The 27434-nt window shown below is 35.5% G+C and overlaps 1 protein-coding gene across 5 annotated transcripts in view; it reads left to right on the top strand.

Moving 5' to 3' along the window:
* The window catches only part of MMS22L (MMS22 like, DNA repair protein), a 144009-nt gene that overhangs the window by 22076 nt on the left and 94499 nt on the right, over positions 1-27434 (top strand). For all 5 annotated transcript variants that reach the window (XM_037735054.1, XM_037735052.1, XM_017518956.2 and 2 more), the window contains exons 10-12: positions 4847-5023; positions 12639-12701; positions 26152-26271. In XM_037735054.1, the coding sequence (XP_037590982.1) occupies positions 4847-5023; positions 12639-12701; positions 26152-26271 (360 nt within the window). The remainder of the gene's footprint in view (positions 1-4846; positions 5024-12638; positions 12702-26151; positions 26272-27434) is intronic.

Here is a 27434-nt window from a genome sequence, read left to right on the forward strand (position 1 = left end):
AAAAAAAAAAATAAATGCAATCCCTAGAAAAGAAAACAATAATGGGATATAGATACTATTAAAAACTATAATCAAAGGAAACTTCCCAGAAATAAAAGATCTAAATCTACATATTGAAAGGACCTACTGGATAATTTGAAAGATTAACCCCAAGCAATCCACCCTAAGACATGTCTTACTAAAACTCTTTGACTTTAGACATAATACATCTCCAAGTTCTCTAGGAACAAAGACCAAATAATTTATAAGAACAAAACAATTTTATTGGTGCTAGACTTCTTGAAATCAACTTAAAGCAAGACATCAATGGAGCATTTAAAATGACTCAATGAAAAAGTGTGAGCCAAGGATTTTATAACTTTGACCCTAGCAATCCCACTTCCAGGCATTTACCCTAAATGTGTCCTGCCAAAATTAAAATGCATATACATAAGTTTATTTATTGCAGAATTATTTTTATAATAGTGTAATAGTAGAAACTAAATTTCCATACATGAAAAAGAGTAGTTAAGCAAACCATGGTATATCTGTACTCTGAAGTATTGTTCTGTATTAGTGTGTGTTCTCTGGAGAAACAGAACCAATATGATATATAGGTATATAAGATTTATTGTAGTGAATTGGCTCACAGAGTTATGGAGGCTAAGAAGTCCTGAATCTGAGGTTGGCAAGCTGAAGACCCAGAGGAGCTGATGATATAGTTTCTAGTCTCAGTCCACAGGCCTGCAAACCAGAGGCCAATGGTGTAATTTTCATCCTGAGTCCAAGTCTGAAGGCAGAAACAACTGAACTTAAATATATTTTAAAAGAATAATACTCTTTACAAGGATTGGCAGTACTAACCCAGGTAACTTTAGAATGTACTATTTTGACACTGTACTATATGGCTAAAGACAAATCATAAAGAACTATAAATATTTCACTTACAAGATTTGTTTTTTACATTGTTATATGAGGATTAGCAATTTTAGATCTATTATATTTGTATTCTTAGACTGGACAAATTGATAAATACATTGTGTCTAAATGGAGTCAGGTTTGTCTGTCTTGGGAAATTGAGTTACACATATGCAAAGAAGGAATGCCAGCATGAACCACAATATGTTGGATTAGTATTTGAGATAGTATGAAATATTTCTTTTTAATGTATAGGACTACATATATATATGTGTGTGTATACACCTATTTCCCACCTTTTTCACTAGGTAGGCTTACAAGCAGTGATATCTGAGTAACTATATATATATATTAGCTATATCTTAGTTTCAGAATAACCATTCTGTAGTGAAAGGAAACAAGAGTCTTTGAATAAATGACTGATTATAGGATGAGGCATGGAAAGTAAACATGAGCCTAAAACATCTTGTACCAGAAACTAAGGAAGTGCTCAAAAAATCATGAGTACATGTCAGAAGGACTCAAGAGCCAGCCTTAAGGTCATAGGCTAAACCTAGGAAATTTGAGCTACAAAATAGTAAAGGGTTGTAAATCTGTTAAGAATCTGTGAGTCCCTACTGATACAAATTGGGAAAAGGGAAGCTTTTCCTAAAAAATGTAGAGTCATGATGGAATTAGAAAATCAGCATTTTATAACTTCCATGGTAATTGTTTCAGGCAAGAATCCTCAATGAATGCTTAAAGTCGTGGACAAAATTGATGAAGAACAGCATATTTACACAGTTTGCTAAGATCTTTACATAATATTTATCAATTATAAAAAAGAAAATAATAACTTTATAGTACAGAAAATGTAGCAGATACTACCTTAACCACATAATCAAAGTTAACTAGTAATAGGACAGATTAATACCGTGTGCCGCCAATATGATGCCTTGAAAGAACAAAAATAGTCTGAGTGTTGTGGCTCATGCCTGTAACCCCAGCAATTTGGGAGGCTTAGGTGGGAGGCTCTCTTGAGCCCAGGAGTTCGAGACCAGGTAACATGGAGACCTTGTCTTTACAAAAAACAAACAGGATTACTTATGTGTGGTGGTGGCATGCCTGTGGTCACAACTACTTGGGAGGCTGAGGTGGGATGATCACTTGAGCTCAGGATTTTGCGCCACTGCCTGGAGCATGGGCAGCAGAGTAAGACCCTCCCCCCACAAAAGGGAATAAAATGTATAATGTCAGACAAACCTAAATAACTGGCCTATACTCTTTAAAAATATCAAGTTTATGAATGATGTAATCTCAGGAACTCTTACAGATTAAAGGAAGTGGAAGAAATTTACAGATTAAATGATGTGATAGCTAAATGCATCTTATGATTGCTGCATAATCATATAGTAGGCTAATTTTCAATAAGATCTATTGTGTACATTATAATACAAAGGAAAATGGAAAACATGAAAGAGTGGTTAAGGGACATGAAGAATAGAGAGGATGTCTGATATACTTCTAATTATACTTACAAAGTGGAACAGTGAAAACATTTGAAGAAAAAAATAAAAAATTTCTAATGTTAATGAAAGCTAATCAGATAAATTCAATGAACCCACATAGGGTAAATAAAGAGAAAAAACACACCCAGATACATCACAGTGGAATCACAGAAGACCAAAGACAAAGAAATTTATAACATCAGACAGAAAAATGTGTTACTTTATATTTTTTAGAGAGAAGGTCTCACTCTGTCACCTAGTCTGAAGTGCAGTGGTGCGGTAACGGCTCACTGCAGCCTCAACTTCTTCAGCTCAAGTGATCCTCCTGCCTCTGACTTCCTAGAAGCTGGGAGTACAGCGCATGCTGCCATGCCCAGCTAATTTATTTTTTGTAGAGACAGGGCCTCACTGGTGCTGCTCAGGCAGGTCTCAAACACCTGACCTCAAGCAATCCTTCTGCCTTGGCCTCTCAAAGTGCTATGATTGCAGGTGTGAACTACCACAACTGGCCAATATACTACCTTTAAAAGAATGAAAATTAGATGGACAGATGACATCTCAACAACAATGGAGGCCAGTGGGAATGATATCCTTATTGTATCGAAACAATATTTGTCAACCTAAAATTCTTTACCTATCAATATCTTTCAAAAGTGAGGTAAAATAAAGCTATTTTCAATGAAGCGACATTGAAGGGGGTCCTGAAGGATATTTAGGCAAAAGGACGGTGATGCCAAAATGGGAAATCTGACATGTAGAAGGAATAAAGAGCAAAGAAAGTGGTAAATGTTTTGTATAAATCAGTAATTTATTGGAATTTAAAAATAGAGCCAAAGCATATAGTCATAGCATCTAAAATGAGTAGGGCATAAATGAGCTAGAGTCTTTTAAGGTCCTTGTTTTGTCTAAGAGAAAGGTCTGTATTAACTTATCAGGACATTTGGATGTATGCTGTTATTTCTAATATCATCACTAAAATAAGAAAAGTTGGCTTTTTAACTTCCAAGGTAGTAGAAGGGAAAAAAATAAATATTCAACCCCAAAGAAGGAGATGTTGGTAGATACAGTAGGTATGCAAATACAAATATGGAATAAGATTGTAGATTTAAAACTAAATATATTAGTCATATTACCTGCAATGATATACTAAAAGCTCCATTTAAAAGATAATATTGTCAGGATAGATTGTAAGCTGGTTTACAAGAGATATATCTAAAACAACATGTCAAGGTTTAAAATTGATAGAAAAGATACAAGAAAGTGAAATTAAATAAATATTGGAAAAATTTTGACTTTAAAACAAAAAAGCATTAAGTTGTTTTATAGTGATGAAATGTTTGCTTTATCAAGAATACAAATTTAAATTTGCATGTGGCTAATAACATCATGTTAACTATAGGAATTTAAAATTGACAGATTTTCAAGGAGAAATATACATGCATAGAAATAATAAAATATATTTCTAAATAACTCAGGTTAAATAAGAGATAATGGAAATTAGGAAATATTCTGAAGTAAATCACATTCTATAAGCTAAAGCTTTGGGACTACAGCTAAAGTTATAATTAGAGGGAAATTTGTAACTTTAAATGCAAATATGAGAGAAAAAGATTGAAAATTAATGAACTAAGAATTTATCTCAAGATGTTGGAAATAACCTCTTCATAGTAAACCCAAATAAAGTAAAAGGAAGAAAATTATTAAAATAATAAAATATTATGGTATTAAAACAATAAAAAGGATAAAATAAGCCAAAAGTTGGGTCTTCAAATTGATAACTAAAATTGGACAATTTTACTGAAGTTGATTATAAAAATACTAAATACTAACTAGAAATATAAAAAGGAACATGGCTTCAGTTCTGTGTACATTAGAAAGGTAAGAGATACTGTTAACAACTTTGCCTAAGAACTTGAACATTTGCATGAAATACCTAGAAAAAAACACCTGCTAAAACTCACTAAATGTTCTGGAATTGTAGATTGAATGTTTTATCATATAGTCATATACAGGAATATTGCAATGAATTATGGCTGTTTTCCTTAATATGGATGAGTTCAAACGTGGCATTGACCAAAAGAAGCAAGTTACAAAAAAAAAAAAAAAAAAAAAAAAAAAAAAAAAAAAAAAAAAAAAAAAAAAAAAAAAAAAAAAAAAAAAACACAGATGAAGCCACACAATGTGTAATATAGGCTTATGTACCTGTGTGGCAAAGCAAGGAAATGATTGATTATGAAAGTAAGCAAAATTGTTACCCCTGGATGGAGGAAAAGAAATAGAGCACTTCTAAAGTACTAGTTATGTTCTGATTCTTAACCTGGTATTTTTATTATTTAAGTTTTATATGTTTATTTTGTATTGTCTTTTGTATGCATGCTTTATTATAAAATAGAGAAAAGCCACTAAATCAAAGGTTATTGAAACTGTAATTTAGTCGAATCAAATTACCTCTGTTTCTATAGTCATTCTGGACCTGTTTGAATAAACTACTTAAAACACTGTTTGAAAAATCAAGTGACCAAAGAAGACCCTCTATGCCTGTAACCCAGTCCAGGGATCCATTAGGTTTTAGTTGGTGGATTATTACTCATGTAGCATCATTTTACCAGTTTGATCGCCATGGAGTACTAGATGAAATGGTAAGACTTCATTTTTTAAAAACTTGCTTATATTGTCAATTAATATGTATTATTTGGACAAATTAGAAAGTAAGTGAGCAGAAACAAGTCAGATTACAATCAGAGAGATAAGTTCTTTATATCTGTGTATAATGTTTCTGTAAACATCTTGAAAAATTATAAAGTTTAGGTTTTAATTAATTTAAAAAAAAGGAACTTGTGGAAGGTTTGGTATATAGTCCTGGCCCTGCTACTGGGCAATTGTGCGACCCTGAGCAAATTACTTAAACCTTTCCAACCCTGTCTTCCCTTAACAAAAAATCATGGAGTTGGATTGTCACAAGGTTTCCTTCTAGTTTTAAAATCTGTTAAGATTGGCAAAGAAATATCTCGAGGAATGAATTACTTATTTTTGTGAATAATTTAGTAAAAGTACTTGAGAATAACACTTTTCTAGTGAAGCTTTTTGCTAAGATAATTTATTAAACAACCGTGAAGTTTGCTTCAAATAGTTTAGTATATTAATTTCTCATTAGAAACATTTTTTACAGTGTTACTTTAAAAGCCCTGTGAATAAAGCCAGCTAATAGATTTCTACTTTGAAAACCTATTTTTATACAATTTTTACCATATTCAGAAATTAGTAGTATTGTATTATTATATCAGCCTATCAGTTCCATAAAATAAACATCTAGAATCATGAGGAAAATGTGCCTATATTTTCAAAATTGGTCTTTTTTATGGCAGTGGTTCCCAAACCTGGCTGATCATTAGACTTACTTGTGATTTTTTAAAAATCCAGGTATCTAGGCCAGGCGTGGTGGCTTACACCTATATCCAGCACTTTGGGAGGCCAAGGTGGGTGGATCACTTGAGATCAGGAGTTCGACACCAGCCTGGTCAACGTGGTGAAACCTTGTCTCTACTAAAAATTCAGAAACTAGCAGACCATGGTGAGGTACATGGTACTTGGGAGACAGAGGCAGGAGAATCGCTTGAACCCAGGTGATGGAGGTTGCAATGAGCGGAGATCATGCCATTTTACTCCATCCTAGATATTAACATAGATATATGTTTAAAAAGTTCCTTGGTTCTCATCTTCTAAGAGGTATGGGAACCATTGCTTTATGAAACATATTTATGAAGCCTATTCTTTGATAGGCTTGATGGATTTTCCTCTTTGGAATATTGGATAGACCCAGCTTTGAGAAGTCATCTAGGGAATCTGAGGGTTAGTATTAACATAGCATCATAGAAATGGAAAGAGTCTCAAAAAGTCCTTTAAATAATCCCTCCTAATAATATAAGACCCTTTAGGAGATCCTAGGATACAGTGAAGTGAGTCAGACATTGGTCTGAGAAGTTCACACACAGCTCAGTATCCATGTATTTAACTATTCTACCAATTTATTGAGAAAAGTCAATGAACTTCTCACTGAAAATAATTATGTGTTTTTGTTTGTATCCATGTGTATTTACCATGCCAATACAGAGTAAATAATAAATTTTAGCAATTGCCTTTATTACTATAGTAGCTTTTTTATTAAGTGTTTTTGTGGAGTTACTGTGGTTTCAAATATTTTAATTATTAGAGCACTAGAACAATATTAAAGGAACTAAAAAAAAATTACCTATGATTCTAAGGTCTTAACATAAGCATTTGCATTTCTCTTCCTTTCCCCTTTAGTTGGAGGAACTTTAGTTCCTCCAAGTATGTATTTCTCATTTTAATCAATCTAAGTAAATATGGCAATTAAGCATTTCTGAGTTCCTTTTAGGTATTAACATAATATTAGGTGCCTGTGAGAGGATACACATGAAATAGATTGTACTACTTTTTTTTTTTTTTTTTTTTTTTGAGATCGAATCTCACTGTCACCCAGGTTGGAGTGCAGTGGCACAATCTTGGCTTACTGCAACCTCTGCCTCCCGGGTTCAAGCAACTCTCCTGTTTCAGCCTCCCGAGAAGCTGGGATTACAGGCACACATCACCATGCCCAGATAATTTTTGTGTTTTTAGTAGAGATGGAGCTTGACCATGTTGGCCAGGATGGTGTCAAACTCCTGACCTCGGGTGATCTGCCTGCCTCAGCCTCCAAAAAGTGCTGGGATTACAAGTGTGAGCCACCACACCCTGTCAGATTGTACTACTTCTTGCTTTCAGGAATATCCTTTTAGGTTATTAATACTTGTCGGAACTGTATTAAAACTTATTTGAGTGCATAGTATATTTCAGTATTAGTTGATATTGAACCCCCCCCCGCCCAGATATTCTTAGTGTGGTAGGCAATCTAGTCACATTAATATATATCATTGCTATTGTAATATCGAATTGCACTGATATAACCACCCATGGTAACAGTGCTGAAATCACTCTTCTATTTCATACAGAGAACTCCAGAGGAGATTATTGCTTTTATTTGCTCTGAATCAAGGTAGTAAATGAATTGTCTATGTTTAAAATAGCTTAACTTGTGTCTTTTAATATTTGTCAGCAGTTCCTGTGTGATTTTCCTTTGCCAAGATACTTTTATTTTTTAAAATCATATATTTTATGTGGAAGGTTTTAAAAGAAAAGGCCCTGATAATTAATTGAAAAAGAACCTTGCATATGATAAAATGATGAGGATGTTTAGTGTATATGTGTATATGTACATGTAAAATAAACTTTGCCTTTATATATGAGTCGTCAAAGAGTTTTAAATATTTCTGGATTTCTTAAAAGCTTTTAAAGAAAAACAAGCTCTCTAGGTAAAAATAGTTTTCATTAGGGGTAAAATATGTGCTGCATTTGTAACATATTTTTTATTTCATAGTTACTGTATATTATCTCAGTGAAATATAAAGTAGGTGAGAGGGTAATAGATTTCTTTTACAGCTAAAGAAATTGAGATACACTGTGATTAAATATCACCCTATTTTATCTCTTAGATAAACTTGATATTAGAGTTCTCCTAAGGATTGCCTCTTTTGAATAGATCTTTGATAGGGTAGCCATGTGTTCCAGTTTGCCAGGTACAGACAGTCCCAGTTGATACCTATTATCTATTTATCCTAAGTGGTTAATTTTTCCTTTTATCCTGAAAGTGTTTCAGCTTAACTGACAAATCAGATAGTCATTCTAAGCTATGAACATAAAGGCATATTGACATGTTGTTTCTGAGAGATTATATAAGATGTTAATTTGGGTCTAGGATCTATTTAGATTAGAATTTTGAAAATTCTTTTCCTCCTTATGATGTATTAACATAACCAACTACAGCAGAGAAAATGGTTGTGTTGTAAGCATGTTTTATTCTACTAAAGAGTAATCTGGAGTAAGAGATGATATGAAGTAGTAATGGCTAGTCGTATGTTCTTCACCAGAGAAGTATCTCTAATCTTGTAGCAGTGTGGAGATATTTCAGTTTTTAAATGTGAACTGCTTTGCCCTGAAGGTTAATGTGAAATCTTTACATTTTAAATAGGTTTAAAATGTAAACCTATAGTGGATTTAAATCACAAAGCTATAATGGATTTAACTCACAAAGCTAGCCAATTTCTTAGTGTAGGCCTATAAGAAAAATTTGGTATCTCACTTTTCATATTAGAGTCATTAGATTTTCATACATTTCTATTTAATGGTTTTCTCTGAGCCAAGATGAGAGTGGGTTACTCTCACAATTCTACTCATCTATTTAAAACCAAATATAGTTTATAAAGGAAACTTACTTCTGATCATTGCAGGGGGTCAGTTCTAACAGTGTTTTCTGTACCCAGAACATAGTACAAGCAGTCAGGCTAGCCAATGCTCATCTTTGAAACATCTGAAAATAGTAACCAGATAAAACTGTGAAATGTAACCTTAAAATGAAAGTTGCACCAGACTACCTCATCTGTTGGAAGTGGAGGGTGGAGAATCTATTTTACATGCCTGGTAGAAATCCTACCTATATTAAAGCTTAAATGGGTGTCTTAGTTTTAATAGTGAGATAAGAAATATAAAATGTAACCTCAAAGTGATGACATCCTACCACCTTTCTATCAGCAGATTTAACTTGGTAGGTAGAAAAAAAAATGCTGTAGCTGCTCAAAGTGAAATTTTATTGTGGAAGAAAAATCTGTATCCCTTTGATGCATCTCCTCTTACACTTGATTTGGGCATGATATAGTTGCCATTCTTTTCTTTGAATTACTGTTTATTTTTGTTTTAGATAATAGCCACAATACTGATTTATATAGTTGAAATTCTTTGGGTGAGAATTACACTGTGTTTCTGTAATTCTAGTGATTCAAATGCTTTGATAACACAGAATGATTGAAATATACTAAACACTATCCAGTTATAAAGCTAAAACTTAAATTACATCAACCCTATCATGACCTTTCTCACTTGGCACCAAAGGTGACATTTTCTTAATAAAGAATGATACAAAAATATATTCCTGAAATCTGAGAGAAGGCATGCTAAGGAAAAAAAAAGTTGGTTACCGGTACATTTTATAATAGAAGAAATACAGGCTTTGGTGCCAGATAAATTTGGATTTGAATTCATTCTTTGACTTCTACATACATGACCTTCCTGAGACTTAATTATGTTTTCCGTGAAATGGGGAAATTTTTTTGAGGAAGTAATGTGTAAAGAACATAACCCTATACATATAGTATTGATATAAGAAAATGATCTTTTTTTGAGAGAGACTTTTAAGGCCAACTGCCACGTTTCTGGGCACAGAACCTAAGACTCTCTCTACTTCTGACACCAGTTGAGAGCTCAGGGTGTTCCCAAAACTATCCTTATCCTTAGGTTTAATAATTTGTTAGGACTCACAGAACTAACTGAAAGCTATTATTTCGTTTTCTTAAGGGGAAGGATATAAATTAACATCAACCAAGAAGGACATAGGCCAGAGTCCGGAAGTGCCAAATGTGGAACTTCTATTGTTTTCTCCTCATGGAGTCAGACCACGTTCATCTCCTGCTATCAGTGTGTGACAGTATGCAAGGAGTGTTGCAAAATAGGTGCCCACTCAAGCCTCAGTGTTCATAGTTTTTATGGGAGTTCCATTATGTAGGCATGGACTATTAAATTGCTCACATAACTGGTTTTAGTTTCCAAGTCACCTGACTTAAAGCCCCCAGCCTGAGTCAGATTCTTGGTCTTTTGGGCATGACCAGTCCCTAAGCTAAGACAATATGGGTGTGTCCAGCCTTCACTGTCTATCACATATTGTTAAATTAACCAGTATGACCATAGGCCCCCAGTCAAAGATGCTATTATCAGGCATAACATTCAGAGGGCCCAGAGAGGACCTCCCAGGAAGCTAAGGGCAAAGGCCACATCTTTTCTTTATTTTTTTTCTTCTTCTTTTGTTTTTGTTTTCTTTTAGTTTTTGAGATGAAGTCTCACTCTGTCGCCCAGGCTAGAGTGCAGTAGCATGATCTCGGCTTACTGCAATTTCTGCCTCCTGGGTTCAGGCAGTTCTCCTGCCTGAGCCTCCCATGTAGCTGGGATTATAGGTACATACCACCACACCCTGCTAATTTTTGTATTTTAGTAGAAATGGGGTTTTACCATGTTGGCCAGGCTGGTCTCAAACTCCTCACCTCAAGTGATCCACCTGCCTCTGCCTCCCAAAGTGCTGGAATTACAGGCTTGAGCCACCGCGCCCAGCAGGCCAGATCTTTTCTTTGGGCAAAGCCAAATTCTTTACTCCATATTTTCTCCCAATAAATCGTTTTTTTCTTTTTTTCCATTCGCTTTATTTCTGTATGTCAAAAAGTCAATAATTTTGCTAAAAATAACTAAATCATTGTATTAGTAGTCTGTTGCTGTGTCACAGAAGTTTACCAGCATCAAAAAAAAAAAAGAATATTATATAACACTCAATTTCTGACAGTCAGGTCTTCAGGAAAAGATTAGCTGGGTGGTTCTAGCTCAGGGTCTGTCATAAGGTTGCAGTGAAGCTGTCAGACAGCGTTTCAGTATCTGAAGGTTTAACTGGAACTGGAGGATTTGCTTTCGGCTCTACTTTTGTTGGCAGAATTTATCAGTTTCTCATCATATGGGCTGTTCGCAATATAGCTGTTTCCAGATCAAGTTAACAGGTCAAAGTATTGTGAAGATGGAAGCTTCAGTCTTGTAACCTATTCTTGGAGGTGACATATTATCACTCATATTGGTATTGGTAGGCTGTTAGTGACCAACCTTAGTACAGTATGAGAGGGAATTGTAGAAAGCATAAATTCCAGAAGACAAGGGTCATTGGGGGACATCTTAGAGGCTGACTACCATACTCTCTATGTTCTTTATTAAGAAAATATTGGCCAGGCATGGTGGCTCATGCCTGTAATCTCAGCACGTTTGGAGGCCGAGGTGGGTCGATCACAAGGTCAGGAGGTTGAGACCAGCCTGGCCAATATGGTGAAACCCTGTCTCTACTAAAAATAGAAAAATTAGCCAGGCGTGGTGATGGGCACCTGTAGTTCCAGCTACTCGGGAGGCTGTGGCAGGAGAATCACTTGAACCCGGGAGGTGGAGGCTGCAGGGAGCCAAGATCTGGCCACTGCGCTCCATCCTGGGCGACGATAAGACTCCATCTCAAAAAAAAAAATTTTTATTTAGAGATTTACTATCGTTAGCATTTTACATGACTATTGTCTAGCCATTTAAAATCATGATGAGTATTCATTATGCTTTATTGAACACTTTTTTTTATCATTTTAGTTCATTCCTGTGAGCATCATATTCTTTATAACAGGGATAGGAAGGGTATGGTGAAAGACTTTCTTTTACTTTTTAAGGCCTTAGGTTTTGCTGTTTGAGGTCTTATGATTACTTTTTACACCTTTTTTCCCCCTCCACAGTAGAAACTGGTTATTACTTGCTTATTACTTAAAAATACTTTCTTTGCTTCTGGTTTTGTTCAGTATGCACATGTGCAGAACTTAAGAACTGTGTATTAAGTGAACAAAGTAACCTGGAGAATGTTTTCCAGGCTTTACTTTTGGAAATGTGGAGTTGTTGTAAGTGCCTACTTAGCCTTTGTGAAAGTCCTTTTTAGCTTTCTTTCTTATCACAGAGATCATTCTAGAGAGTTGACGTTGCCAGATAGGTGACCATTAGCAAAATGTAGCACTATGTAAAGGTTCCTTTATTTTCTGTATAAAATTTTAGTTACTTTGTTTACTAAAGCAGATGGTCTCAGGTTTATTATGCGTGAAATGAAGGAAAAAGCTCCAGTGATTAAAGTGGAAAATAGAGATGAATACTCAGCCCCCCCAAAAAAATAAAGAAACACCAAAAATACATGTAGATATATGGTGGGGTTTTTTTGTTGTTTTTGTTTTTTTTCTGTTGGATTTTTGTATCTGAAAGCAGAAATTAAAGGTTTGGTAGAATATCTATATCTTACTGAAGTACCACTGTTATAACTCTTGTTATGGTTTGTATTGGATTGGAATAGCAGTACATTTTTTTCTGCCAAGTTCGTTAACTAATTCTTTACCAAAGCAATGTTAGAAATTGAAGAAATTACATTAATGCTGAATGATAGAGAAAAATGTACTGGACACATAATTTCCTATATCCTAATTTTAAATATAGGCATAATCAAGTGCAATAATTTTGATATACTACCATTTTCTCCCTTTCTAGAGAAAAATGGAATCAAATTGGAACTTTGTAGAAGAACTGCTGAAAAAGTCCATCAGTGTTCAGGTATGCAATTAAAGTAAGACATTTTATGGACTTTGCTAAATTTTTATGCCATAAATTTTATTTTTAAAACCAAGCAAGCTGTTAAAAATAATTCAGATAACAAATAACTTTTATGCTTTGAAGGGTCACAGTAGTTTCTTTTAGTGATTATTCTTTAAAGATTTTTAACACTGAGTTGTCAGTTAAAGGACAAAGATAATTATCCTAGTTGATGACTTTGACAAAATGTATTCAAAATAAGCGGTAGATGCTTCAGAACTGTATGCCATTCCTTGACTGTATGATATCAAACTATGTGACACAATGAGGGAGATAGTCGTTGGCATTGGAAATTCAGCCATATCCTCATCACAGCAGGAAGGTGACTTGCCTTGCTGAGCAATTTGTCTTACAGGCTTGAATCATATTCTAACAGATAAGGTCCTAGTTTCTGAGCATTCATTTCATACCTTATCATTTTTCTTTCTACAGAGCTGTTAATGTAGTGCTTCATGGCCTAGAGGTCAGACTTGACCTCCTTTTAAAATAGTTTTAAACATGCTGTTCATCACATTTTTAAACATATTGTATGGAAGCCCTGTAAATTTTTATAATATGTTATCATTTTTTTAAGAGTTTATGAAGAATTATTATAATATTTTGGAATTTGGGAAACTTTCTTTTAAGAAATAAAGATTATTTAAAACTTGAGGAATAAAAGAGAAATATTGTAGTATAATATTGCTTTATAGGGGTGTGTGTGTGTAGAGTAGCTATGTCTTTGGAAAACATTTTAATTGCTTGAAATTTTCTTTTGCTTATTATCTGCATTAACTCTTTTTTAGGAAACGTAAGGCATTTAGTTATAATATCAATCATCTATGAACTAAAAATTCTAGCTTCGAATGACAAAGAATTCCACATACATAAATTGTATCAGAAACAAAAGATCTATTATCTTTTAATCTTTTCTACAATTCCTTTAAAAGTTTTTGTTTTATATTTCATTTTTGTCCTATATCATACATCATTGGTGTTCCTTACTTTTTAAGAACATATTGATTTAGTAACTTATGTAAATTTTTTCTTATGTACATTTTTTTATTTCAGAATGAAGGGAATTACTAAAAGGTGGCTGTGAAATGAGATGCATATTACAGTGGTCTTTGTCATTTGTATCAGTTATTAGTTCAGTTTAATGCTTTAACTTGGCATACTTAAAACCAAATGCAAAGAAATTCAGTAAAGTCTGAATAACATTCCATTGACAATTACTGAATCTGAGTCAGTAACTCAGGGCTTTAATTTTCAATTAAATTGTAACTGCTTGTGTCCTTTAAATTTCTTGCTCCTGGACCCGTGTTTCTGTTGTATTTAATAATTTTTAAACTCCGTTTTAGCTCTAACAGTGTATGAATTCATGGTTTTGCGCTCAGCTAGTTTTAAGTTACAGAATACTTTTTAGGAATCTCTAAAGGTCATAGGATAAATATATACTCTAAAGATTTATATGGATAAATAAATATATTTACATGTTATATAAATATACAAACTATATATGTGAATAAATCTATTCTCTCCTGTTGTTCCTCATTAGGATACATATTCCCTAGGCAGGTAACAGGAGAATTTGTCATCGCCTCTGTTTTATAGAAGAGTTTGCTTTTTGTCTAAGACATTGAAACACTTTTATTTTCTTGGAAAATAAATACTTTTCTTCTTTGGATTTTGACTCCCTATAATTTTGATTTTAAATGAAAGAAACTCATATTTACTTGAAAAAATACTTCTTTTTAGTTGGACTGTCTTACATAATAATGTGCTAAAACTTATTCTGACACTGCATAGCATACGTTAAAAATATAACTAGTATTTTAATGGTGGCAGTTAAAGCTGCTTTAAGGATAAATTAGCAATTCTTAGTAGATAGGGTGGGTTTTTTTTTAAAAAAAAAAGGCAGACAGTAGGTAGGACTAATTGGCAACTCGCACTTGGACAGACAGCAGCGTATTGAGACTCACATCATGAACTTTTGCTCCAAGAGCCACCACAGGAACATACCAGGAAAACTGAAAGAATTTACAGATCCTTTGAAAGAAGCAGACTGTTCCTGCAAATTCCATAAGACAGCCGTAAAACTGTAAGTGCCCATAGTGTGAGAGGGGAAAAGTCTGTCTCCAGACACATATCCTCACTGGGGAACCAGAAAATCCAGATCACAGGAGAAGGATTTAACCTTACCTAGAGCTGAAGCAAATTTAGAGAGCTGAACGAAATATAAACATAGAAGCAGCAGTGGGAAGAGCTCTGTGGGCATGCCGGGTTCCTAGGAAGCCCAGGGAAGCCTTTTATGACTCTTTCTCAAAGGGGTTCTTGGGGAGGGCAGTCAGTGGAATTTGGGAAGGACCACAAGGAGAAGGAGACTTCCAGCTGAACTTTTTAATAATTTCAGCCAAGTGTGAATTTTCCTGGGCAGAATATTGGCAGTGGTGGGGGCGGGGGCAAATGGGAAATGGATAGGAGCACAGAAGCCACCCAGGCAGGGAGGAGCAAGGCCTGAAAGTCCAGCTTGCTTTCTTAGCTAGGAGGCTTGCAGCCTGGGGAAAGATCTCAGCCCTGCATACCAGAGGCCAGGATATAAATTCAGCTCTGTTGGCTGTTTTGGGGAGCATAGTGGGAGTGAGACTGACCTTGCTGGCTGCATGGGAGCTGGGTGAGGCCTATCAATACCACCATTCCCCTACTTTTCTGGAGACCTATATGAAGCAGCAGAGGCAGCCATAATTCCACTTGGAACATAACGTCGTTGCCCTGAGAACTGCCCCCTGCCCATACCCCACAGTGGTTGCATCAAGCCCTGCCCAAGGAGAGTCTGAGCTCAGACATGCCTAACCATTCTTCCACCTTACGGTGTTTATAGTAGGGTTCTCTAGAGGGACAGAACTAATGTGGATGGATGGATGGATGGATGGATGGATGGATGGATGGATGGGAATTTATTAAGGAGTGTTAACTCGTATCATAAGGTTCCACAGTAGGCCACCTGAAAGCTGAGGAGCAAGGAAGCCAGTCCAAGTCCCAAAGCTAAAGAACTTAGTGTCTAATGTTTGAGGACAGGAAGCATCCAGCATGGGAGAAAGATGTAGAGTGGGAGACTAAGCCAGTCTAGTCTTTTCACATTCTTCTGCCTGCTTTTTATTCTGGCCGAGCTGACAGCTGATTAGATTGTGCCCACTCAGATTAAGGATAGGTCTGCGTTTCCCAGCCCACTGACTCAAATATTAATCTCCTTTGGCAACACCCTCACAGATACACCCAAGATCAATACTTCATCCTTCAATCCAATCAAATTGACACTCATTATTAATCATCACAGTCTTTCTCTACCCACCTGGTAGCAAAAGACAGAAAATGTAAATTCATGGGAGCTCCATGGCCCCAGCTATCACCTGAGAAACCTGAATACTTAGGCAGGTGATTTCAGGGCAAGCTTATAGACCCCCTGTAGTACCACAGCTGATGCTGTCTTGAAAGTTCCACTTCCTGGCTGAAGGCCAATCAACTCAAGCCATTATAGCAACTCAGAACAACCTTGCTCCAAAGAAAGAGAAAACAACATCTAATTCCATCACCTGTAACATCCTGTTTAACCAGAGGTCCTGAGTCTGTGACATACTTCATTGCTAGCATAACCAGCATTCGAGAAAACCAGTGTACTAAACGAAACTACAACTAAGGATCCTCACAGAGTCCGTGTCACTGCCCTGCTACTACCACCACCAGAGGTGGTGGTATGCATGGCTGAGAGACCTGAAGACAGATCACATCCCAGGACTCTTTGCAGACACCCCCTAGTACCAGCCCAGAGCCCAGTAGCTCTGCTGGGTGGCTAGACCCAGAAGAGAAATAAAGAGCAGTGCAAACTAGCTCTCAGGAAGGGGGAGAGCACCACATCAAAGGATCAACCTGCAGTACAAAAGAATCTTAGTCCTTTGGACTCAAGTCTTTCCTCTGACATGGTCTACCCAAATGAGAAGGACCCAGAAAAACAATTCTGGTAATTGGACAAACAAGGTTCTATATCACTCCCAGAAGATCACACTAGCTCACCAGCAATGAGTCCAAATCAAGAATAAATCTCTGAATTATAAGAAAAATAACTCGAGGTCGGTTATTAAGTGACTCAAAGAGGCAACAGAGAAAGGTGAAAATTTAAAGAAATTTTTAAAGTGATACAGGATATGCATGAAAAGATATTCAGAGAAATATATATCATAAAAAAAAATGGAAAATGACACATTTGGAGAAATGCAAAATACACTGGGAAGTTTCAACAGTAGAATCTAACAAGTAGAAGAAAGAGCTTCTGAGCTTGAAGACAGGGTTTTCAAATTAATCCAATCTGATAGAGACAAAGAAAAAAATATTTTTTTATAAAAATGAGCAAAACCTCCAAGAAGACTGGGATTATGTTATGTGGCCAAACCTGAGAATAATTGGTATTCCCGAGGAAGAAGAGAAATCTAAAAGTTTAGAAAACTTATTTGAGGGAATAATCGAGGAAAACTTCATTGGCCTTGCTAGAAATCTAGACATCCAAATATAAGAAGCTCAAAGAACACCTGGGAAGCAGCACAAAAAAATAATCACCTAGGCACATAGTCCATCAGGTTACCTAAAGTCAAGACAAAGGAAAGAATCTTAAGAACTATGGGGCAAAAATCATCAGGTAACCTAAAGAAGAAAACCTGTCAAGTTAACAGCAGATATTTTAGCAGAATATAAGCTAGGAAACATGGGATCCTGTCTTTAGCATCCTTAAAGAAAATCATTATCAGTCAAGAACATTGTATCAGTGAGTTTCATAAATGAAAGAAAGATAAAGTTTTTTTCAGACAAACAAATACTAAGATAATTTGCCACTGCCAAGCCAGCACTACAAGAATTCCACTTCCTGGCTGAAGGCAGGACTCTACAATGAGTCCTAAGTCTTGAACAGAAACCTCAAAATATACTAAATAAACCTCCTTAAAGCATAAATCTCACTGAGCCTGTCAAACAATAACACAATGAAAAAAAAAACAGCATTCAGGTAACAACTAGCACAGTGAATAGTAACTAATGTTGAATGTAAATTACCTAAATGTGCCACTTAAAAGGTACAGAATGGCAGAATAGATAAGAATTTAGCAACCAAGAATATGCTGTCTGCAAGAGACAACACATAAGGACTCATACAAACTTCAGGTAATGGGGTAGAAAAAGATACTCCATTCAAATGGACACCAAAAGCAGGCAGGAGTAACTAGTCTTACATCAGACAAAACAGACTTTAAAGCAACAACAGTTTAAAAAGACAAAGAGGGACATGTTGTAATGATAAAAGGGTCCAACAGAAAAATACCATAATCCTAAATACATATGCAACTAACACTGGAACTCCCACATTTGTAAAACAATTACTAGACCTAAGAAATAAGATAGATGGCAATAAAATAATAGTGGGGGACTTCAGTACTCCACTAACAATACCAGTCAGGTCATCAAGGCAGAGAAAGTCAACAAAGAAACAATGGATTTAAACTGTACCCTAGAACAAATGGACTTAACAGATATTTACAGAACATTTTACTCAACAACTGCAGAATATACATTCTGTTCACCAGCACATGGAACATTGGCCAAGGTAGACCATATGATAGACTACAAAACAAGCCTCAATTTTAAAAATTGAAATTACATCAAATACTCTCTCAGACTACGGCGAAATAAAATTGGAAATCAACTCCAAAAGAAATCTTGAAAACTGTACAAATATATGGAAATTAGTTAATCCATTCCTGAATGATCGATAATGAAATCAAAATGGAATTTTAAAAATTATTTGAACTGAATGATAATAGTGACACAACCTATCAAAACCTCTGAGATACAGCAGAAGCAGTGCTAAGAGGAAAGTTCATAGTGTTAAATAATAGATGTTGGTGTGGACTTGGTGAAAAGGAAACACTTTTACACTGCTGGTGGGAATATAAACGAGTACATTCACTGTGGAAAACATTATGGCGATTCCTTAGAGAGTTAAAAGAAGACTTAACATTTGATCCATTAGTGCCGCTACTAGATGTCTATCCAGATGAAAATAAGTCATTATGAAACACTTTAACATGCATGTTTATAGCAGGACAATTCACAATTGCAAAAATATGGAATCAGCCCAAATGCCCATTAATCAACAAGTGGATGAAGAAAATGTTCCATAGAACATGGAACACTCTTTGGCCTTAAAAAGGAACAAAATAATGGCATTTGCAGGAACCTGGATTGAGTTGGAGACCATTATTCTTAGTGAAGTAACTCAGGAAGGGAAAACTAACCATCATATGTTCTTATTTATAACTTGGAGCTAAGCTATGAGGATGCAAAGGCATAAGCATGATATAATAGACTTTGGGGACCTGAGGGGAAGGGTGAGAGTAGATGAGGGTTAAAAGACTATACCTTGGGTACAGTGTATACTGCTCGAAAAGACTACACCTTGGGTATAGGCCAGGTGCGGTGGCTCCTGCCTTTAATCCCAGCACTTTAGGAAGCTGAGGCAAGTGGATCACCTGAGGTCTGTAGTTCAAGATCAGCCTGGCCAACATGGTGCAACCCTGTCAATACTACAAATACAAAAATTAGCCGGGCATGGTGGCGTGTGCCTTTAATCCCAGCTACTCTGGAGACTGAGGCAGGGGAATTGCTTGAACCTGGGAGGCAGAGGTTTCAGTGAGTTGAGATTGCATCATTGCACTACAGCCTGGGTGACAAGAGCAAAACTCTGTCTCAAAAAAAAAAAAAAAAAATGACTATAGTTTGAGTACAGTGTATATTGCTTGGGTGATGGGTGCACCAAAGTCTCAGAAATCACCACTAAATAACTTATTCATGTAGCCAAACACCACTTGTTTCCCGAAGACTATTGGGGGCCGGGGTGGGGGGTGGTGTGGGGAAAGAAGTAGGTTCGGTGACCAACCACCCAGGTTTGCATGGTCCAGAGTTTCCCTGCTAAACCAGGAAAGGTCTGAACAAACCAGGATGAGTTAGTCACCCTAGAAGTAGAAATAATATGACTAATCTAAGACACATGCTCCGTGAATGTAGGTCTAACATAAAGTCAAAATAATATCTTTCCTATGGGAAAAGAGGTCATTATAATATTTAGGAAGAAGTAGTTCTCAGGTTCTCTGCTATTCCTTCAGTTTTAGTGTTCCTTGATTGTATCAAATTATAGTCTATAAGTGTATAGGACTATGTGTTGGATTCCTGGAAACAAATTTTGTGGGTGCAGTAGTAGATAGTCATATAGAATAATATATTTGGATAGAACTATCAGTTTGATTTTATCTGTTTTCCTCCCATTGAAATAAATTGATATCTGACCATGGTCATGTTGACTTGATCTCCAACAGTGACAGTGATCAAAGAGTCCATTTGCTGTATTAAAACAAAACGAAACACAGGCAGGGAAATCGGATCTGCCACCCAGCCCAGCATGGTGGCTCAATTTGTTGGTTGCATTGTCTTTTCGTTTTGTTAAGGTTTTTAATAAGTACGTTTGGCATAATGTCTTTTAATGGGTTTGTAATATCATAACGGTTTTAGCAGCCTATAAGTTTTCAGCTGGTGCTTTTACTTAGGGAAAAAAACAATTTGTAAATACAGAACATTGTTTAAAAGACATAACCTAGAACATAGCTTCCTGTTTGTGGATTTCGTTTCATATATATTCAAAGTAAAATGACTTACAGGAAAAAAAAATAATAATTATATATATATATATAATTAATTTTATTTGAAGACTGCTATATATATAGCAGTCTTCAAATAAAATTAGTCTGCCCTTCATTATGCTTTTTGTATTTTTTATTTAAAGAGAGAGGCTTTCACTGTCACCCACAATGGCGTGGTTATACTCACTATAACCTTGAATTCCCCTGAGCTCAAGCACTTCTCCTGCCTCTGTCTCCCAAGTAGCTAGGACAGATGCATTCCACCATGTCTGGCTAATATTTTCATTTTATAGAGATAGGTCTTGTTATGCTGCCAGGGCTGATCTGGAACTCTTGGCCTTAAGAAATACTCCTCCCTTGGCCTCCAAAAGTGCTTGGGATTACAGATGTGAGCCAACACACCCAACCTACCACTACAGCTTTAATTAAGCAAATAATGTTTTAAATTCTTTTTTCTAGCCAGAGAGGATCTGCCAGAAACAAAGGTGGAGTTTTAGTTAGGGACAAGAACATGTATTGCATAATTTTACTTGCATAGGTACAAATAGATAAGTGCTTTAAAAACAGTTTTTTAGAGGTAATCCTATTTAATATTTGTGAAGGCTAATTGTAAACCTTTGTTGTACCTTTAGAACAGCCTTATTGTTTACATATGAAAAGGAAGTATTTTTTTTGTCTTTTGCTTCCTGCTTTTTAAAAGCCTCATTGTTTTCTGAGATCACAGAAGCAATTTCTAGTTTTGTAAAGGTTATGGAAGGGTATTTAAAAAGTAAGCCTGATTTTAAAAAATTATTTTGATTTGTCAAACACACATTAATTTGGAGATTCCAGGAGTAGAAACAACTCAGAATGTGATTAGATCTAAATAATGTGGGGCAATAGTCTTTAAATAACTAACTAAAAATCATAGTGTTTCTTAAGCAGAAGGATCTTAACAGGGATATTGAAGTCCAACTCTGTTTATTCACTCCTAAAAATAAATCCAATTAGGCAAACTTCTAGTCACAGTTACTGTTTAGACTGTGAATAAATTTTCTTCTTGTGATGATTTCTGATAGGTAGATTAGTTATGCATAAAAAGTGAGCTTTTGTTAAATTATATGTAATAGCCAGTTGTTAAGTTGCCATTTCTGTATAATAAGCTAAAAGATTGGATGTGCTTATTATTAGTTCAGTTGAAGATGTGACCTACGTAGTATGCCCATATGTAATATGTCTAAATTTGATTGTTCTAAATAAAGATAAAACGTTCTTTAGAAAAGGACTAAAGCAGAGATTAGAAGCAGGCATACTCATTTAATGGACTTACTGGAATATTCATTAAATAGTTCATATTCTCTCCTTGTGTCTCTGTCTCTCTCATACATGAAAACACACAAGACACACAGGGACACACACACACCCCAGATGAGATACACAACAGCTCTCTCATACACACAAACACACAAGACACACACACACACACACACACACCCCACCCCACCCTAGATGAGATACACTCCAGCCCATAAGGGCTTCTGAAAAATGTGGGAGATGAGTAGTATTCCTTGAGCCAGTCAGGTTTAAGACTGTGGAAAACAGGCCTATAGAACTTATGGCTTACTAAAAGCAATCTTTCATTGGAGGGCATGGATTTACATGTCTTTAATGAAATCTGTGTGATTAAATAGAGTTTGCTTAAAACTGACAAAGTTAAAATGTATCAGCTTAAGGAACAATACTTTGAACCTGTTGAATTTACTGTTTGATCATCAAAAGAGTAGCATTGGTCTAAAAAAAGTACATTTCTCTCCTGCAGATAACAAAACAATAGCTATCTCTGTGCAAGCTGTACTTAACACTTACTGTACATTTCTTCACTTAATACTTATGACAGTCTTGTGTAGTGATGATATTCTTGTTTCCATTTTACACTTTTACAGACTGATGCCCAGAATGTTTGAAGATTTTTTCCAGGTTCACACAGCTAGCTTAGGAAATGGCAGAGCTGGGATTTGAATTTTCATGTATGTTTAACTCCACTGTGTGGTACCTAGCATTCTTCCTTTCGCTTTTCCTAAACTTTGCATATTTTTTAAAGTTTAAGTATGCTCTTGTGGATTTTACATGGTAAAATGAGCTTCATATGTCAAATAAAACCCTTCAATATGAACTTTGATAACATAACCTACTTTTTTACCTTATAAACACAATAAAATTAGTATGCTTTATTTCAGTTTGGTAGTGTGCCATAGGAATCAATATGAACCTAGGTCTAGTATAATATTTTCGTGATAAAGTTAGAGGATATTATTGATGGACAGAACTTTGCCTTCTTTGAAGTGTATTTTAAAGAATGAATAGAGTTAAGGCCTTGTCAAAAAAAAAATTGTGCATTGCTGTTTTTTTACCCGTGTTTGGGTCACTCTTCATTCACTGAAAAGTTATGTACCAAGATCACTGTATTCTTCTATACTGGTAAACTATTGCTGCTAGTGACCCTGATATTATTGTGTAGAATTGAACTGTCCTTTCAATTTCTTAATATACTCACTTCTTCTTAGATTTCCTTTTACTTGCCTCATCTACCTCCTCCCATTGTTATACTCTGCAGTTTCACTTTTCATTTTTCTTTTTTTTTTTTTTTTGCCCATTACTGTTGACGTTTTCATTTTTCTGTCCTCTTCCCTTTTCTTTCTTTCTTAAACGATATATACAGCCCATTATTATAATTACTCCATGAAAAACATCTTTAATTCTATAGCCCTTATCTTATTTTAGCCATGAAAAAACCGTTCCTATCTCCCACCCCACCCACAGCTGAATATTGTCGGAGAAAAATCATACAATCATTTTTACTAAAGTGTCTGACTTAAATTTTTGATCATAAAGCTCAAATGGCCATCAGCTTTAGAATGTTTGCTTTTCTGCTCTCCAAAATGACTTATTTCAGGACTTTTTTTTTTTTTTGAGATGGATCCTCACTCTGTTACCTGGCTGGAGTGCAATGGCACAATCTCAGCTAACTACAAACTCCAGCACCCAGGTTCAAGCGATTCTCCTGCCTCAGCCTCCTGAGTAGTTGGGATTACAGGTGCCTGCCACCATGCCCAGCTAATTTTTGTAATTTTCTTTCTTTTTTTTTTTTTTAAAGACAGGGTTTCACCATGTTGGCCAGACTGGTCTTGAACTCCCGTCCTCAGGTGATCCACCCACCTCAACCTCCCAAAGTTCTGGGATTACAGGCAGGAGCTGTCACACCCATCCCAGAACTTCTCTTTAACATGCAATTTAATACATACTCTCCTCCAATCCATTTAGCTCAACATCTTGCTTCATAAATCATTGAAAAATAGAATCGGTCAATTAAGAATTCTTCTCTTTACACCTTCAAATCTCCCAACACATCTGCTTTGTATTCCTTTTTTATATTGAAAGTGTCACTGTTTCTATCAAAATTGAATTCCTTCTCCTGTACACTGGATCTTAACTCTTCTCACCTGTTCAAGTTTCTGTTTTCACTTCAATATCTTTACTTCCTCACCTCCTAGATGTCCTCAGCCATCCATAGGTGAGCTTCTTCTTTATAATTTCCACCAAACCCCAAACTGCTCTGGCAAGGCCATCAGTGACTTCCATTGTTCTTCCAAGGGTTCTTATTTCTTCTTTATGTAACCTCTGAGCAGCAGTCAATCCTGTTCACCATTGTTGTTTTTCTGAAATACTTATCTTGGCATCTACAATGCCTGGTTTCCTTTCTACTTCAGTCACCACTTGTTTTTACATACAGAGTATTCTTCATTTGCTTCATATCAAAATGTTGTAATATCAAAGGGCTCTCAGTTATTGATCCTTTAATCATTTTTCATCTATGTTCTTTCGTTGGGTGATCTTATCTAGCCTCCCTGCTCTAAAAACTGTTGCTGTGAAGTTAACACCCAAATTTGTGTCAACAACTCTAACTTTAGACCCATATGTCACATTGTCTGCTTAATAACTACCTGGATACCCTGGACACTCACTTCATATGTTCGTCTTTTAGTCTTTGCCATTTCAGGAAATAGCACCATTGACTTATTTCCTTATGTCAAAACCTGAAACTTCTTTCTTTCAGACCTTAATGTAATTTACCAGCAAATCTCATTGCATCTTTTTCCAAACATATCTTTAAAGTTTCAGTCATAGTTTCATACAGTCGCCTCCTGCCTGGTCTCCCTGCATCTATTTTTATCCCCTCTATTCATTCTCCATGGATAATCCAGAGCAGTGTTTTTGAAACAATCACTTCATGTCACTTATTATCTTCCAGCAGCTTATTATCTTCCAGTAGCTTCCCAGCATATTTAAAATACAATCCAGGTTTCTTACCAAAACCAGCAAAGCCTCAAATGAGATATGATTGTCTTCCTGTCTCGGACTTAATCTTATAATACCAAGCTTACTAATAATTGATGAACTTTCCACTCATTTTCTCTGCTTTGAATGTGTTTCTTCCAAGTCTTTATTGACTTTTGTTTAATCATGTAGTTCAACTGCAGCCCTTCAGAAGGCTTTTCCAATAATAGCAGTTGATAAAAGAATGATGTTTATCCTCTATCAGTTACTTTGCCACATTACTTTGCTTTATTTTGTTTTTCTCAGCACTTAAATATCTGTTCAAATTTAGCATGTTTTAGTGTCCTCTTCTTTCCTCTCCAAAAATGTAAGCTCTACCAGTACATGTGCTATGTCTGACTTATTTGTTATCCTATGCCTAGTATGTTAAAACAGGGCCAGCACTTGATCTCTCAAGTGGCCCACTTGGTCCTCTTCTGAGTAAACTTTCTTTTTCTTCCATTCATTCTTGCACTAAAGCTTTTCGATAAACTTTCGCTCCAGCTCTAAAACTTGCTTTAGTCTTTCTTCCTTATGCTCCTCAGTCGAATTCTTTCTTCTGAGAGGCCAAAAAGAAAAAAAGGAAACAGTGCCTAGTATGGTGGTAAGTTTTAAATATGATTGCTGAATGATTGGAATTCAGGGTGTGTCATTTAAAAAAAGATATGTGTGGTTATATCATCATAGAAAAAGTGTACTGAGAGGCCAAAAAAAGAAAAAAAGGAAACAGTGCCTAGTATGGTGATAAGTTTTAAATATAATTGTTGAATGATTGGAATTCAGGGTGTGTCATTTAAAAAAAGATATGTGTGGTTATATCGTCATAGAAAAGTGTCTGTTTTTCCTACTTCCTTTTCCTTCTGTTATCTCCTAAAAGGTTAAAATAGATGTACTCTGCCAATCCTTTGGTTTTAGAAAGAACAACTTCTATAATCCTATAAAAAAATTTGACCAAGTACTTAAGTATGACCAAGCACTCTGCATTTGTGTACATCTTAATTATTAGGTCATTTTGCCACTTCTTTCTGGTTTGGGTTTCTTTTCTGGTTTCTGGGTTTCCAGTACCATTCAGTTATGAAACACCTGCTGTAATTTTTAAATAACTGAATTAAAAGTCAAGTTACGTCATTTCTGTTATGTGAATGTGTTAATGGTTTTTAAAACACGTTTTTGGAAATATGCATTATATTGATTTAGACCTAGTCTGAATATAAGAATGGGTATGATTGGGTGATACATATTTATTTTCTTTTTAGCTGCAAGTTATACAGTACAATATCAAGTGAAAATGTTTATGTTGCCAGAGCCCATTTACCTCATCATAACTTCAATTTATTTTCTAGGATGTCATTCTAGAAGAACAATTACGGATGTACCTTCACTGTTGTTTGACACTTTGTGATTTCTGGGAGCCAAACATTGCAATTGTTACCATTTTATGGGAATATTATAGTAAGAACCTGGTGAGTGAATAGAATATGAATTTGCTACAGAAATTTTAAGAAATTGTACATATTTGAGGAATGTCTTTATGGTTTAATTATGAAAAGTGATAGATTTTTCTTAAAAAGTTAATTTTTGTTCAGAGTAGATAGGAGCAGCTCATGAATAGTTAGAGTTTTGTCACAGGGAGACAGGATTTGGTATCCTTTTTTTCTTGAGAGCAAGTGTAAACAAACTACCTAAAATGTAGCAGATATTTATAATATCTTCATTTATAAATGTTTCTAATAGTAATTGATTGCTCATGACACATTGAACAGGCACTGCGAGTAAGAAACAATCCTGGCACTTGAGTAGCTTATAGGCTAGTGGGTGGGTATACATATATTGTGAGAAAAAAGTTATAATTGTGGAACTCCAGAGGAGGGGGTACCTAACCCAGTATCTGTATTTGTGGAAGACTTCATGAGGCCATAATTTTTGAACTTGGCTTTGGGGAATGAGTAGAATTTTCTAAGAACAGAAGAAAAAAAGGATTAGGCAGAATCAACAGTATGGACAAATACATGGAGGTATAAAAAAGCACGGTCTGTTCCTACCATGTTAATAGTTCTGAATGATAAGCCTGGGATAACTATGGAGAGAGACAGAAGATAGGAGACTAGAGAAGGCAGTCTGGGGCTAGACTATGAAGGGTTGAAGATAATGTACAGTTAATTCTGCTTTATTCAGAAGACACTAAAAAGCCAGGATGTATGTAACTTAGGTATGTGTTTGAGAAAGTTTTTTTTTTTTTTTTTTTTTTTTTTTTCGCTCTTGTTACTGTGAATGAATTGGGTCCAGACGAGTTAGTAATTTATTGTAGGTTGTATGAATAAATAATACTATCGCTCAGAACTGAAATAAGGACCAAAAATTTAGAAAGGTGAAGATGAATTTGGAAGATAAAAATTTTAAAGGTAGGTTTAAATGGTTTCGTTACTTGTATATAGAGAAGAGATTTGGGATGTTTGGGTTTGGGGATAAATAATTAGTGAACCCCTCAGTCAAAATAGAAAATGGTAATGGGGGCCGGGCGCGGTGGCTCAAGCCTGTAATCCCAGCACTTTGGGAGGTCGAGGCGGGTGGATCATGAGGTCAAGAGATCGAGACCATCCTGGTCAACATGGTGAAACCCCGTCTC

Source organism: Cebus imitator, unplaced genomic scaffold (assembly GCF_001604975.1).
Source record: "Cebus imitator isolate Cc_AM_T3 unplaced genomic scaffold, Cebus_imitator-1.0 Scaffold717, whole genome shotgun sequence".
Taxonomy (NCBI): domain Eukaryota; kingdom Metazoa; phylum Chordata; class Mammalia; order Primates; family Cebidae; genus Cebus; species Cebus imitator.